Raw genomic sequence first — 13,337 nt, 5'->3', positions numbered from 1 at the left:
CGAGGAGTGTCCATGAGAGGTAGGGACAGAACACAACCTAAGGGGGAAAAAACTGTCCTGTAAAACCAGAACTGATTAAATGACATTATGGCAATGGGATTTAATCCGTTGTGGTTTTACAGGACAAAAGTGAAGCTTTTATTTCTTTACTTGGAAATGTCCCCTTTCACTCAGACATCAATATAAAATGAAACAATTCTCAGTAGAGACCTCATCTATTGATCAAGGTCAGGGGCAAGCTCCATTATGCCTGAACTTGGACAGATGTTAATTTATAAGTGAAAACTTTCAACTTAACAGCCTTGACGTCAGCCAGAGACAAAAAGAGAGCGAGATGAGGGAGGATAGAGATGGGAAATGAGGAATGCAAATTACTTGCCAGATAAGTAAATGTGCCACTGCCACGGCATGGGACTCTGATTGCGCGGGGAAGGTTAGGCTTGCCTGAGCCATCCGCAGATATCATTAATCCAAGGTTGACCTGGCCTGAATTACGCACGGCCCTGCCCACAGATGTTTATTATCCAAGAGGAGGCTGTCCAGGCTGTAAGCAGTCAGAGGAGTGGCAATGTGCTTTTCCTAAATGACGAGCCCCACTTCCTTTTGAGCCTTTCACGAAGACAAATTGGCTTGGATCAGCAGCCAGGCAGCTGGCTGATGGAGAGGTGAGATGTATTAGGCCCACATGGACATTTTCATCATGACGGCTTTTCTTTTTAGTTTTTTTTCTCCCTCCTGCAGCATGTCACCTGCTGCAGTGTGTCATTGTGTCCTAGTCGCTCTCATGCTCTATCACTCACCCACACACATACACAACACACTAACCATACAGTACAGCCGAATAGGCTCACACTAATCCTCACTTTAGACATGTACTGAACAGTTTTGTTTGTGGATTACTGTCCTCTGGTAAAAGTGAGAGATCAGCACACACAGGAGTCTTTAGAGTTTAAATAATGCAATGCTGTTGTACTTAAGTCATACAGAACAAAGGGAGCAAGCAGAAAATCTTTGGTCCACATTGCAGTGTATAGGCAAAAGTTTAGATAGTTCCTAATTTAAACAATAGTATTAATGTAATAGCTTTGCAATGTCTAGGCAGGTGAGCAAAACAAGGCTATAAACCAGATACCTGGATGATGTTACAAAAGTGTGTGGAATTATGATGACGATGATCGATTTCATTTCATCTGGTTTGACTTGATTATACTGCAGGATTATAAACGCACCAAGTTTATAATCCTTCTCGATTCAAAGCTTATGTGCAATTTTATATTTCAAGTGATTCATATAAAACAATTTAATTTACTTTCATTAGCTGTGCAATTACAATATACGCAAATATTTGATGCTATATTTTGATATTTAAATAAAGGTATGATAAACACTTAAATTTGCCTCTTTGAAGGATAGCATGAAAGCCTAATTTACTGCTTTATAAAACCAGCTTTAATGCTTTTGTTTGTGTGTATCCACATTCCTCTTCCCGGCATTAGCATGTCCCACTTTTCAAAGCATTCAGTCTTCCTATCAGATCACCTTTTGATCATATATTTTATTTGATGTACCATGTCAAGTAATTTGCTCTCACTTAGTGTTTAAATAAAAGCCTTAGGGCAAAACCAGAGATACATATATGGAGCTGCTGTTTGAGGAATCATTCGGTTCAAAACGTAAGACTGGGAAGCCAACCGGTAAGGTCTTAATTTAGGACATTATATACATATATGCACAATGCACTCAAACAACAACTAAACCTATCTGACTGCGGGTTTATTTTAATGATGTAAGAATAATAGGTTGTATTAGTTCTTAGAGAAAATGTGGACTTGGTTATCCATTACAGTTGGCTGTACTGTAATGGAATAATTCATATTACTCTTAAATTATGAATAACAGTGGATAACAGTGTCATCAATACTTACTGAAGAGCAAAATTGTTCCGGGTTGTCATTCTTTACTTTTTAAGTGAGCTGTCCATGATACTTTGCAGAGTGCAGTGGGTTTGTACATGATAGAAAACAAAAGAGAAACATAGGGCATAGCTCTCTGATGTAAACAACAGGAGGGAAACCATTTCCTCCGCAAATAATTGTAATCCTCTTCTCTTGTGTTTATTTCTTTCTTTTTGCAGGTTTGGCAGTTCACCAGATAATCACAATCACTGTGTCTCTCATTATGGTTATCGCAGCCTTGATCACAACACTCGTCCTTAAAAACTGGTAGGAAAGATTCCTTTACTTTTTACTCATAAAGACATTAACTGTAGAATGTCACGCTTTGTCAGAAATGCGTGTAGATGACCAAAGGTTCAAGGTATGATTTTATGTTTGTTTCTTGTCTTTGGTGCGTGTTTTTGTAGCTGTGCGCAGTCGGGGAATGGCCGCCACAATAGCCATCAGCGCAAGATCCACCAGCAGGAAGAAAGCTGCCAAAACCTGACAGACTTTACCCCAGCCCGGGTGCCCAGTAAGGTGGACATATTCACTGCCTACAATGACAGCCTGCAGTGCTCACATGAGTGCGTTCGGACTGCCGTGCCCATCTACACTGATGAGATGATCCAGCAGACGCCTGTCTACAAGACTGCTTACAACGGAAACAGGTATGCAGGGCCAGGACTGTTTGTAGCACAAAAGGTGGATGCACACTGGAACATTTCTTCAGTGAGTTAGCACTGTAAATCCACAGTCCCTTTATGCTTTTCCACAATGAAGTCTCTGTCCACTACAGTTATTATCAATTAAAGTCTAATGGCCTAAATATTATTAAACCCCATGCTGAAGTGCAGAGCTAGATCAATTTAAATTGAGTTAAGAAATCAATGTCGATTTCCTAAGAATAATGGTTTTATGAGAGGATAAATGTTCTAATTACTTTAAAAAATTACAATGCAAATGCAGATTAAAAAAAAGCAATATTTATCTTCATCAAATGCTTGAATTCCTCACACTCTTCTCCTTGTGCTGTCACTCTGAACCACAGTCAGCTGCAGTCAGAATCCACCTATAAATTGGTTGCCTCTAATGCCTCATTTCTTGTCCATCTGCCTGACACCTGGCTGTGTGGTGTGGCCCAGCATGCTCAAGCTGCACACAACAAACTAAATCTACCAGTGATTTTTGTTGTTGTTATTGAGTAAATTTAAAGATGTAAGGCAATGGGATGTGAAGTCTTTACAGTGTCATTTTATGCCATTTCAATTGGTAGACGGATGTTTGTATGTATATATAGGATATACGATTATTATTATTATTATTATTTTTATTTTCTTATATAAGTGATTCATATAGAAATATTTAATTTAAAAGTTGTAGCGCTTTCATTAGCTGTGTCACAATAAAGCGCTTTTGGCAAATATTTGATTCTTTATTTTGGTATTCGAACAGTTTTACTGTTTATTCAAGGTATGCTAAACACTTACAGTGTCTTAAATTGTCTCTTCGAAGAATAGCATGAACACCTGATTTATTGCTTTATCAAAAAAGCTTTAATGCTTGTGTCTGTGTGTCCACATTCCTCTACCCTGCATTAGCATGTCCCACTTTTCAGATTTCCTATCAGATTACCTTTTGATGACATATTTTATTTGATGTACCATATCAAATAATTTGCTCTCACATTCGTTCGGGTGAGAAAATGTTATAAAAAGCATACATGTTTTTAGTGTGTGGAGCTGTTAAAGGGTTCATTAAAAGGGGCAATATGTAGTTTTCAGCATTTCGTTAGCTGCAGTGTTGTTAATAAGTAATTTCATTGAAAAACTACATATAGCCCCTTTTACTCACATTGGTGAGTCATGGGTGTATTTGATTTACTAAGCTTGAAATAGGGCTGTGCAAGTAATCCAATTTTGATTTTGGCCTCCCACCATTATGAAAACAAGATAATTGAGATAAAATGATAATGTTGCCGCATTTCGTTTCTTTTCTTTTGTTATAAATCCAGCGCACCCCTTTTCTTTACAGCCATGGCTTCTGCCCCTCCCTAAAAGCCCAAATTCTCTCTCAGCCAGGCTGTGATGTTTAGCTCAGCTCAACCCAAGATGCCCGGGGGTTGTAAGGGCTATAACGTCCAAGACTGATGTCACGATTATTAGCTTAAACCTAGGTATTTCACACTGCATAAATTAGCCTAGCGGCCAGTGGACATTTGCTCTGTGTATAGCTTAACAAATGACATATTATATGGTCTACTCATTGATACTTTTCTTACTCACCGTTGTTTTAAGTACCAGCATCTCTCTAGTTCACCTGTCTCTGCTCTGCTCCTCTCCGTGTACATGCGCACACACGAGCCCCTCGGCGGCCCATCCGTCCCCCAAAGCAGTCAACCTGAGGAAACACTGTGTAGCTGTCATCCTTTTTCCTCTAAGATGCTGTTTCAAGTTAATGTTTGGTTACTATTTCTTATTTCATGGACTATTTAGGTTTTTTTGGGGGGGGTAATCATTTTGGAATGTTTCCAAAGTCAGTGAATAATGAAGTTACATAATCATGATCTCACTATTGACCAAAATAATTGTAATTGTGATTTTTACCATAATCAAACAGCCCTAGTTTAAATCGTTTCTCTTTGTGGGTAAAGATGTGTCTCTCTTTGTGATATAAACTGACAAGGCAGGTGTGTTACATTGAAATCTGGAATACTGTGGTATTATACCTTAAATTATCATTTATGTTCTGTGACAATAAGCTCGGTAGAGTTTTGATTGTGTTAACGTGAGTGGATAACAGTAACAGTCATCTAAGCTGCAGGGCCAGCAAAGATGGTCACACTTACTCAAAGCCTGTAACAGAGTGATTATGCTGGCAGTGAGGGTAGGGTAATTCAAATGCGTCTGTATTCATTTATTTTAAGTCATGGAAAGATGGCTACATCTTGACTCATGTTTAACAACAACATTGCTGATAAATCCAGGATTTTTATCTCCGCCAAGAAATGGAGGTCTCAGTAAGTGATTGTCTGTGGTTGTGTTTGTCTGTGATGGTACAGTGTTGACAGTGGCACTAAAGGCTAGCTAGGGAGATTACATTAGGCCTCAGAGGATGTATTGAAAAAAATGTTTTTGTTCAGAGGAAACCTATCAACGTCCCTGCTCAGTAATGATGTCACTTAAGAATCTGTCAATTCAGGTTAAAAGCTTACTACTGAAAACCAATATGGTACTTATTGGATGTAATATAAATATGTAACCAATCAAACTGCATCATATCCATCAATAGAAGTTTACTTAATGTTCTTACCTTTTGCACTTTATCTTGTAGGCCCTCCCCCACTGAAAGACAACTGATTCCTGTGGCCTTTGTGTCAGAGAAATGGTTTGAGATCTCTTGTTGACAAGCTGAAGGCCTTGCTCACTTCCTGTGGGTGGAAGAGACTTCCTGAATTCACTCTCTGGTAGGTACTGTGGTAATTTGTCCCCTTGCAAATCATCGCCTGAGCCTTAGCCACCATGATCCCCGTGGTGATGCTGCCCCACTTTGGGAATAGAAGGGAACTTGGCATATGTTTGTTATTTGTGACATGATTATGCTCCTTTCCGTCTTCTGCACAGTGATTAAAATGGCTGAGAATCCAGCTCTGTGCAGTATCAGAGGTTTTTAGTTGAGATAACAAATTATGTATATATCAGTAGTAATAAGCTATGTGGTTGAAATGACTGATTTCAGTCTTCATATTGTAAATATTTTCATTAATATTTATGCTGCCACTCTCATCCTTTCACCAATAGCATATTGTTTTGAAGATTTCTAGGAGTAAAGAGGCACTTTCACTTGACTTGTGACATATTTTTATGCATGGTTAATATATGCCAGAATGGCCTGCATTTGAAATTCAAAGCGTGAAAGTTAAACACATGCTCTGGACCCACAGTGTTGCTGGAAGCCCGGGGGGAGGTGTAACGTCTGCTATTGACCCAGATTTTAAAAGGAATAGATTGCCTGCAGGTAGCGTAGTGGGAGGACAGCGCCTCGCCGTTGTCTGGACACAGATTAGTCTCATTCAGCCTAGCTCTACACAGCATGCTCCCAGCGCTGTAGTCTTGAAAGACATAAGATCCTATATTATTATGCTGCAAACCAAATATATTTCCTAGGCGTTTGTGTATGTTATAGCAGTAACACAGCATTACCCTTTCATCTGGTTTAAGAAAGGCACTGGTTTGCATGTTTTTCAGGTTAGTGCTGGATACCAGTTCCTCCTAACATAAGTGGAAAGTATGCTGGTTTTGAGTCATATATGTGTTACAGTTGTTCTTTTATTTTGCACAGGTGACCATTATGAGTGGTAATTGTAATTTTGTTCCCCGCATCTTCACAGGATCCAGTTGGAAACAAGAAACACACAAAACAGCTTCTTTTTGTAAAATAGCGTGATCACTCTTTGGACACTGGTGAAGATATTTATTTTTTTAGAGATGACAAGCAGAGCAGCCACAACGCTGCCACTCCATATCTCCAGGAACGTACAGTCATTTAGATATAGATTATATATAGGTATATTTACAGGAGGTGTGGGACAAGACTGTGGACGTCACGGATGTCTCAAGAGAAACACTTGACATTTGAAAAAGGAACCCACAGAGCTGCTGTGGGTGGAAGATGAACTGTATTTCTGAACAATGTGCCAATAATGCCACTATGTGCCACAACCTGGATAGAAGGAAGTTTCAACAACAACTGATGGACAACACAAAGAGCGCTATATTAACCCTGTATCGACTCAAACTACATTGTTTGTTTGTTTGTTTTTTAAGAAATGTGAAAGATAAAAAATGCTACCAATGTATTTGAATATGTTTTAAATAGTTTTAAGAAAAGTGTTGCAAAAGAGTCTAAAAGATATTTATATGAGACACTATTCTATTAGTTGGGGAAGAGAGAAGATGGAAAAAAGAACGGTATATGCTTTATTGAACAATTGATTTTAAAACATTGTTTCTATAGATCCCATTTTAAAAACAGAATAGTTATGTCTATTTTTTTACACAGAGTAGTCTGCCACAGTCCTAACAGTGTAAGTCCGAACCACTTGGAATTCAGCACTGTTAATCAAATACTCCCACCCGAGCTGAGATTATATCAAAGAAAACCATTTGAATACACCTGGTGCAAGCCAAGTAAATGCCAACTCCAATTGCTTATTATGTAAGATCTGTTTCTGATTTGGGTTCATGAAAAAACAAACAAAATATTTATGTGGTGCAGTATCACTGTTGCAAAAATCCCATTGCAGCAAAATTCAATTCACGTATAGATACAAGGACAGCCACAAGAGTAAGCATGAGGATGAGTTGGACAGGACATTCATACTGCCTCAGGTCTGTCTAACTCTCTTGCACACTTTGGTCTCGGGTTCAGCAGCTGTTTGGGATACATTCTAATGATTGGTTATAATTTAGACAGCTGAAAGAGTGGAATAGATTCAATTTGAGCTTCAAATTCAAATATATCACGTGATAATTTGCATTAATAGGGGAAAGACTGAAAAATTAATCCCTCCACAGATAGTAAAAGACCATCCTCACCAAACTCCCAGAGTGGTTCCCTTTTAATAAATTGTTTTTAAAACAAAAAAACAAAAAAGTATATTCGCTTCAGTCCATCAACCAAGAATGAAGAAAGAAGTGCTGCAAAGTGTTGGCACTCGTGTTTTAAATGCAAGATGTAAGCAGGGAGATTCCCTCTCCAAATGTGTGGAAATGACTAGTTTGCTCCCTACAGAGCCAGATCTACTCAATACTCGAGGACAATATTTCTAGCATATCAGAATTTCAGCTACAACACCCAGGAAGTTGGGTGTTGTGCACAAATAGATTGTTTGTTTGTGTGCCAAAGTAAGCAGAACAAAAATTCGATATAGACGTATGAGAAAGAGTTTTTTTTTTTCTTTCTAAAACCCCAAAACTCTCAGTGTATTGTTAAAGTCAGGGGATTATGACAAGCCAAGCAGTTGCTGCCAAATTGGTTTAAACTATATCTTAAGTCGAGGTGAGGGAACTCTATGGGCAGGAAGGACAGTAAAGCTCTCCCGGGAGCTTTCTGGAACCATGAATTTTATTATCAACCTCAAGCTCTGAAAGACAGATTACCTTTGTGATACAAAGCTTTTGAGGAAGCCTCCTATGAATCTACCTTTATTGTGCTGTGGGTTTGTACAAAGCACAAATACAATTCTGTAATTGTAAACATTTTTGGCTGCGGACAGCAATATGTACAGATTTTAAAGGTGGGTTTTATTGTGTGTCGGCGGTGGAGCTCCAGTAATTCGCTTAGGTGGTTTTTAGGCTTGTACTCACTTCCTTAAAGGATCCAAGAAAACAGGTTGTCCCAGTGAGATCGGTATCTGTAAATGTGAGCTATTCAGGAGGTGCCAAGATGGCCTGGGATAAACACTGTGGTGAAAAACTCCCGCTTTTGCCCATTCACAACATGAAAACCACTCTCATGAATGACCCATACCAATTCAGCCTCACTTGTGTGTCAGGCTGTGGAGTTGCTTCTTTGACATAACATATATTTTTTTGAATGAAGAGTGTTATCTTAATAGTCAGAGGGTTACAAAAACTTGCTGTATATTATACACGTGTAAATGTATTTTCTATATATTTGCTTCTATTTGTGTACAGGTGTGTTCTATTTTTCAAGACCTCTCCTGTTTTTGGGAAGGTTTCAGCTAGGTCGGGGATAGTGTCTTTGTTTACATGTGTAACTATGGTATTTCTTTTAAAACACAAAACTAACCTTGTGCCAAGCTTCCTACCTGCACTTTCAAGCAGTACTTGTATTATATCTTTAGCTAACCAGTATAATACTTCAGTAGACGCTGCAATAGTTCAGAGACTGGAGAAGGAGGTGGAATGTTTGAAAGTTACTGAGTGCTGAGTCGTTTGAAGAGGTGTTGGTATCACGTCTTGGGTTCTGCCGTTTTCATGGTTGGCTGGGAAACCAATGACTCTGTTCTACATCATTTCAACATGAATAATAAAAAACAGTGTAAATTTAACAGTAGCTGCTAAGAAACCAACTAAACCTGATCTAGACTGCGTTGCATTCATTTGTCATATTCATTTGTGTATACATATTGCTACAACTGCCCAAGAATATGTACGATTTGCAACACACTTTACTGTAATGAATACAAAAATTAATGTTGGCGTTTGTGACATATGAAATAATCAGGGAAAGGTGTCTAAAGAAAGACGCGTGAGAGCAGGATCAGAGTTACGCATACTGATATGGAAGTCATTCACTTTTTTTATTTATCAAAGCTTCTAATGGATAATTCTGGTTTATGTAAACTTAGGCTTTAGGGGTGGCAGTGTCCGTCTGTCCGTCTGTTGGTCAGTCAGTCCACTACTTTGCTGCAGACTGAAATATAACATTTGGTAGAGACATCCATAGTGCCCACAGGATAAATCCTAATGATTTTGGTGACACCTTGATAGCATGCTAACATGCTAAACTAAGATGGTGGACATGGATAACATTATACCTGCTTAATATCCGCATTTTTGCATTGTCCTTGCAAGCATTTTAGCATGCTGAAATGATGGTCAGTATATAGTGACAATAGTCTTGTTGTCGCTTTTGACAACATTCCTATGATGAGATTGTACTCACCAAGTTATTTGCAGGCTAAAATGAGACCAACAGTGTAAAACAAGTCTAAAACTACTACAGGAAGTGGAGAGTGCAAACTGTGGTGGATGTTTAATATGGACAGTTTGTGTGTTAATTTTACAGTTCGCCTTTATTTTATATTCCAAATAAGTTTAGCTAACCTGTCTGATTGTCACACTGTCTCTGCCCTGCTGAATTTTTTTTTAGCACTGTGGTCCAGGATCTCAGCAGTGAACTTGGTTGAGTACAATGTTATTTCTGACAGAGAGATCTGTGCAGTATCACGAAGTGGTTCCCTATGACATCCAACGTTTATGAATTTGGGCAGTTTTTTATGCTTGTTCTCTGAATTGCTGTGAACGGTTTCATCATTGCCACGTCTCTGTACTACTAACACTTTATCTGATAATTGTAAAATGTCAATGTGACCCTCCCGAAAATGTTGAAATTTTATACCAAGCTGATAATTATAGTGTGGGACTGATTTCTCATTCTTTCAAAATATACAAAATCAGATTATTGAACCAAGGGAAACTTTGACATTTGGAATTCATTTCTGTGTTTCATGCTGTAGGGCAAAGGTTTTGTAGGCTTGTTTGAATTGTTAGCATCACTCATTAAAATCACAAGGAGCAAAAACTTTACATTCCCGAAGGACATTTAGACAAGGAAAAATTTTATCTTGCAGCTGTGATATATTTTTGAAACAGACACGATTATCTGGAGACATCGGCATACATCACCCTTCCTCCTTTTACCTCTGTCTAAAATCAAACTGATATGTAAGGAAATGCCTTACTGCTTTCTTGCCTTTTCAGTTTATATGTCAGGATAGCTGATGAGTGTGGTGTATTATAGCTAAGAGGGAGGAAAATGATTCCACTCCGCTGGTCAGATTTGATTCAGGAAACATTATCTGAGAGCAGCACAGGCAATGGCAGGCGGGGGGGCTTGTAGAAAAGTCTTAAACAGACACCAAAGACTTGACATGCCTTTTTCACAAGGAATGAATATTTTGCGTTTCTGTCTCTTCAGTAACCCACAAAACCCATGCTCCCTTCAGCACAAACAAGCTATCAATCAGCAAGGGTTTCCTTGTCAAGATGAAAGATGTGCCGCACACTTTGCAGGGACTGTGATTCGTGTTTGACTGTCAGACATACAGAGTGGAACTTATTGACATATGTTGTTTGAATTAGATGCTGGCTGGACATCTCCAAGGCCAAGGTTTGTTTTTTTCCATATCATCAGAACCATTCACGAGCGACAAAGCATCAATATTTTGACTTTGTTTAATCATGGCCTTTGGGTGCCTGATTAGTCTAGAAACATGTTTCACAAATGGAATTGATGTGGCCGATAGCAGGTTGCTCAAACAGCAAGATGGACTCAGTAGGAAGAAGAAAATTTTTGATTTGACAATGAAATGTTTTACTCAGAAGAAAGGACAATGTTTATGTTTATAGACAGATATGTATCTTACTGAATTCATTTTTAGGCGTCAGGAAACTGTAGCTCTCCACTCCGCTTCTCCTCGTTTCACAAAATCACATACTGTGCGCTTACTGTATCTAAAGCGGAGGGCTCAGACTCTCCTCTCGGGTCACGTTTTTACTTTTCTATGTACAAGAGCTAAAGCACTGTCACTGTCAGTGCTTATTAATACAGTCAAAAGACTTGAAGAAAAACAACACTTTGTTTGCAACATCTAAGTTCTCCCATAATCCCTCTGCTAGATGGAGACTAGCTGTGTGACCCAAATCTGCTGTTGCGGCATTTGATTTGCATAGACGGCCTCCAACGCTGTACAATGCCTTCAGAAAAAAAAATAAGGCCTGGAATGACAAGGCAAGGAAATTTGGGATAACAGGAAAAAATAGATCCATGGTTGCTTATTCCCGGAGAGTTCAAAATGGACAGAGGGGTAAAAAAAAAACCATAAATATCATTCGTACAGTTTCAATTTGTAGAGGTGAGGAAGTTGTGTAGGATTTTATTTTCTTGTTTTGGGGAGGGAAGGGCTTTTCACATGTGGACACAGTGGTTTGTTCATCGAAGCTGACTTACAATACATACCTACCATGAAAGAACCTGACGCGAGTTGTATTGTCACCATCAAAATGAAGAGTTTGTACTTTGTGACTTAAACTTTTTATATTTGTGTTTAATATATCAATGAGTACCTCTGTTAACTTTTGTATAAGACCTATGACTATAGTATATACAAACACACATACACACACACCTCCACAAAAGGGACTCCAGTCTGTCTCTGTGACGGCTAAATGTTGTATAACTTTTATTTTGTGTCTTATGAACCACATCTCTTCCTTTTGTAGTTATTGGTAAATGTTTCGATTTCCAGGTGACTTTGATTTGGTTACTCTTGTACTACTAAGCTCTGTATTTGCAAGCACTGTAAATGCGATTCTCATTGGATTCGTCCTCTGTACATTTAGTACTCTGATGTTGCTATTAATAAAATGTAAAACATCATGGGCGTGTGCTGTGGGAAGTTTCTTGGATTGAGTCTGGAGGAGGGCAGTGATCAAACAGCACAAAATAAAAGATTTGAATATGAATTCAAGCTGGATTCTGTATGTTTGTCAAATCAACTTACGTGCTCATTTTAAAGTTGCTTTAATAAATAAATAATTATCTTGTTACATTTCATACATTAGTGTTATTACTGTCAACAAATAAGAACGACACTAAGGGGAGCATCATCATCCACTGGCATTTACACTGTGTGAGACTGGATGCAAGCGAGTGGAAAGTCAATGAAATGTTGGTTGGTCGGTTCAAAAAAAGTTAAGCTGTGTCCACCACAACATTTATATCTATAAGGCAGAAATTGGCAGTCAAGTGTTTTTGAAATTGCGTGTTTGTGAATGCATGGTTGCATGCATGTATGTGGTCACAGCTATTGTGAATCTGTGCTTGTTAATACAAACAAAACACCATAGTCAAAAAAATTAAACTTAAATACTCTTATTATTATTAACAATTTAACTACAATGTTATCTCAACACAGTAAACAACTTTACGTCTCCTGTGATGGGAGCTTTGACATTTATTAAAGAGTTATCAGATAATATGTAATAATATAATAATATAAGTTGGTATTGCAAGAAAATTAAACTTATATCTCAGTCTTAATATATATGGGCAATATTATAATTCTCTAAAAACTTGCTAATTACAGAAATGCTTTTATTATGTTATACATCTCAGTCATGTTGACCTTTTGCATGTGCTTGGATATTATCTCCAGTTTATTATAACTATAGCTATCACACCTGTCAGAAAAAGCATTATAATTACTGAATTAACTGCTGAGATCTCGGAACAAGGCAAAACCACTAAAAAGATGACCCGAAAGGTTGTAAACAAGCCCACCGTTAGCAAGATTAAGACCAAAAAATGAGAAAAATGCAATGAGGCACAGCTGCGGCAAGTACAACAGGTAAAAGTTAATGCTACTTACCTTCTTCCAAGAACTCAGAAATTAAACTTCTTTAATTTAATAATAATTTTTTTTTTTTTTTATCAATCATGAACAATACAGGCAATTGAAATAAACAAGAATAGGTTAGCAAAATAGCCTTGCTAGCCATTCATGTCACCACATGAATCATATCCATGCAACTATAGGTCCACTCAACACCCCTATAGGGCCATTGATACCGAAACGTGTTAAAAAGAAATTAG

The 13,337-nt window shown here is 38.1% G+C and overlaps 1 protein-coding gene across 1 annotated transcript in view; it reads left to right on the top strand.

Moving 5' to 3' along the window:
* The window catches only part of ajap1 (adherens junctions associated protein 1), a 55,072-nt gene extending 42,950 nt beyond the window's left edge, over positions 1-12,122 (top strand). The window contains exons 3-6 of the mRNA XM_038723820.1: positions 2,135-2,222; positions 2,363-2,605; positions 5,268-5,400; positions 6,325-12,122. Coding sequence (XP_038579748.1) covers positions 2,135-2,222; positions 2,363-2,605; positions 5,268-5,340 — 404 coding nt within the window. The 3' untranslated portion in view covers positions 5,341-5,400; positions 6,325-12,122. The remainder of the gene's footprint in view (positions 1-2,134; positions 2,223-2,362; positions 2,606-5,267; positions 5,401-6,324) is intronic.
* Positions 12,123-13,337: the final 1,215 nt, after the last annotated feature.

This window comes from Micropterus salmoides, unplaced genomic scaffold, assembly GCF_014851395.1.
Source record: "Micropterus salmoides isolate LMB-PRFRI ecotype aquatic unplaced genomic scaffold, ASM1485139v1 Ms_hic_scaffold_16, whole genome shotgun sequence".
NCBI lineage: Eukaryota > Metazoa > Chordata > Actinopteri > Centrarchiformes > Centrarchidae > Micropterus > Micropterus salmoides.
The sequence above is the reverse complement of the archived record's forward strand: the minus strand, read 5'-3'. Positions and strand labels throughout refer to the sequence as shown.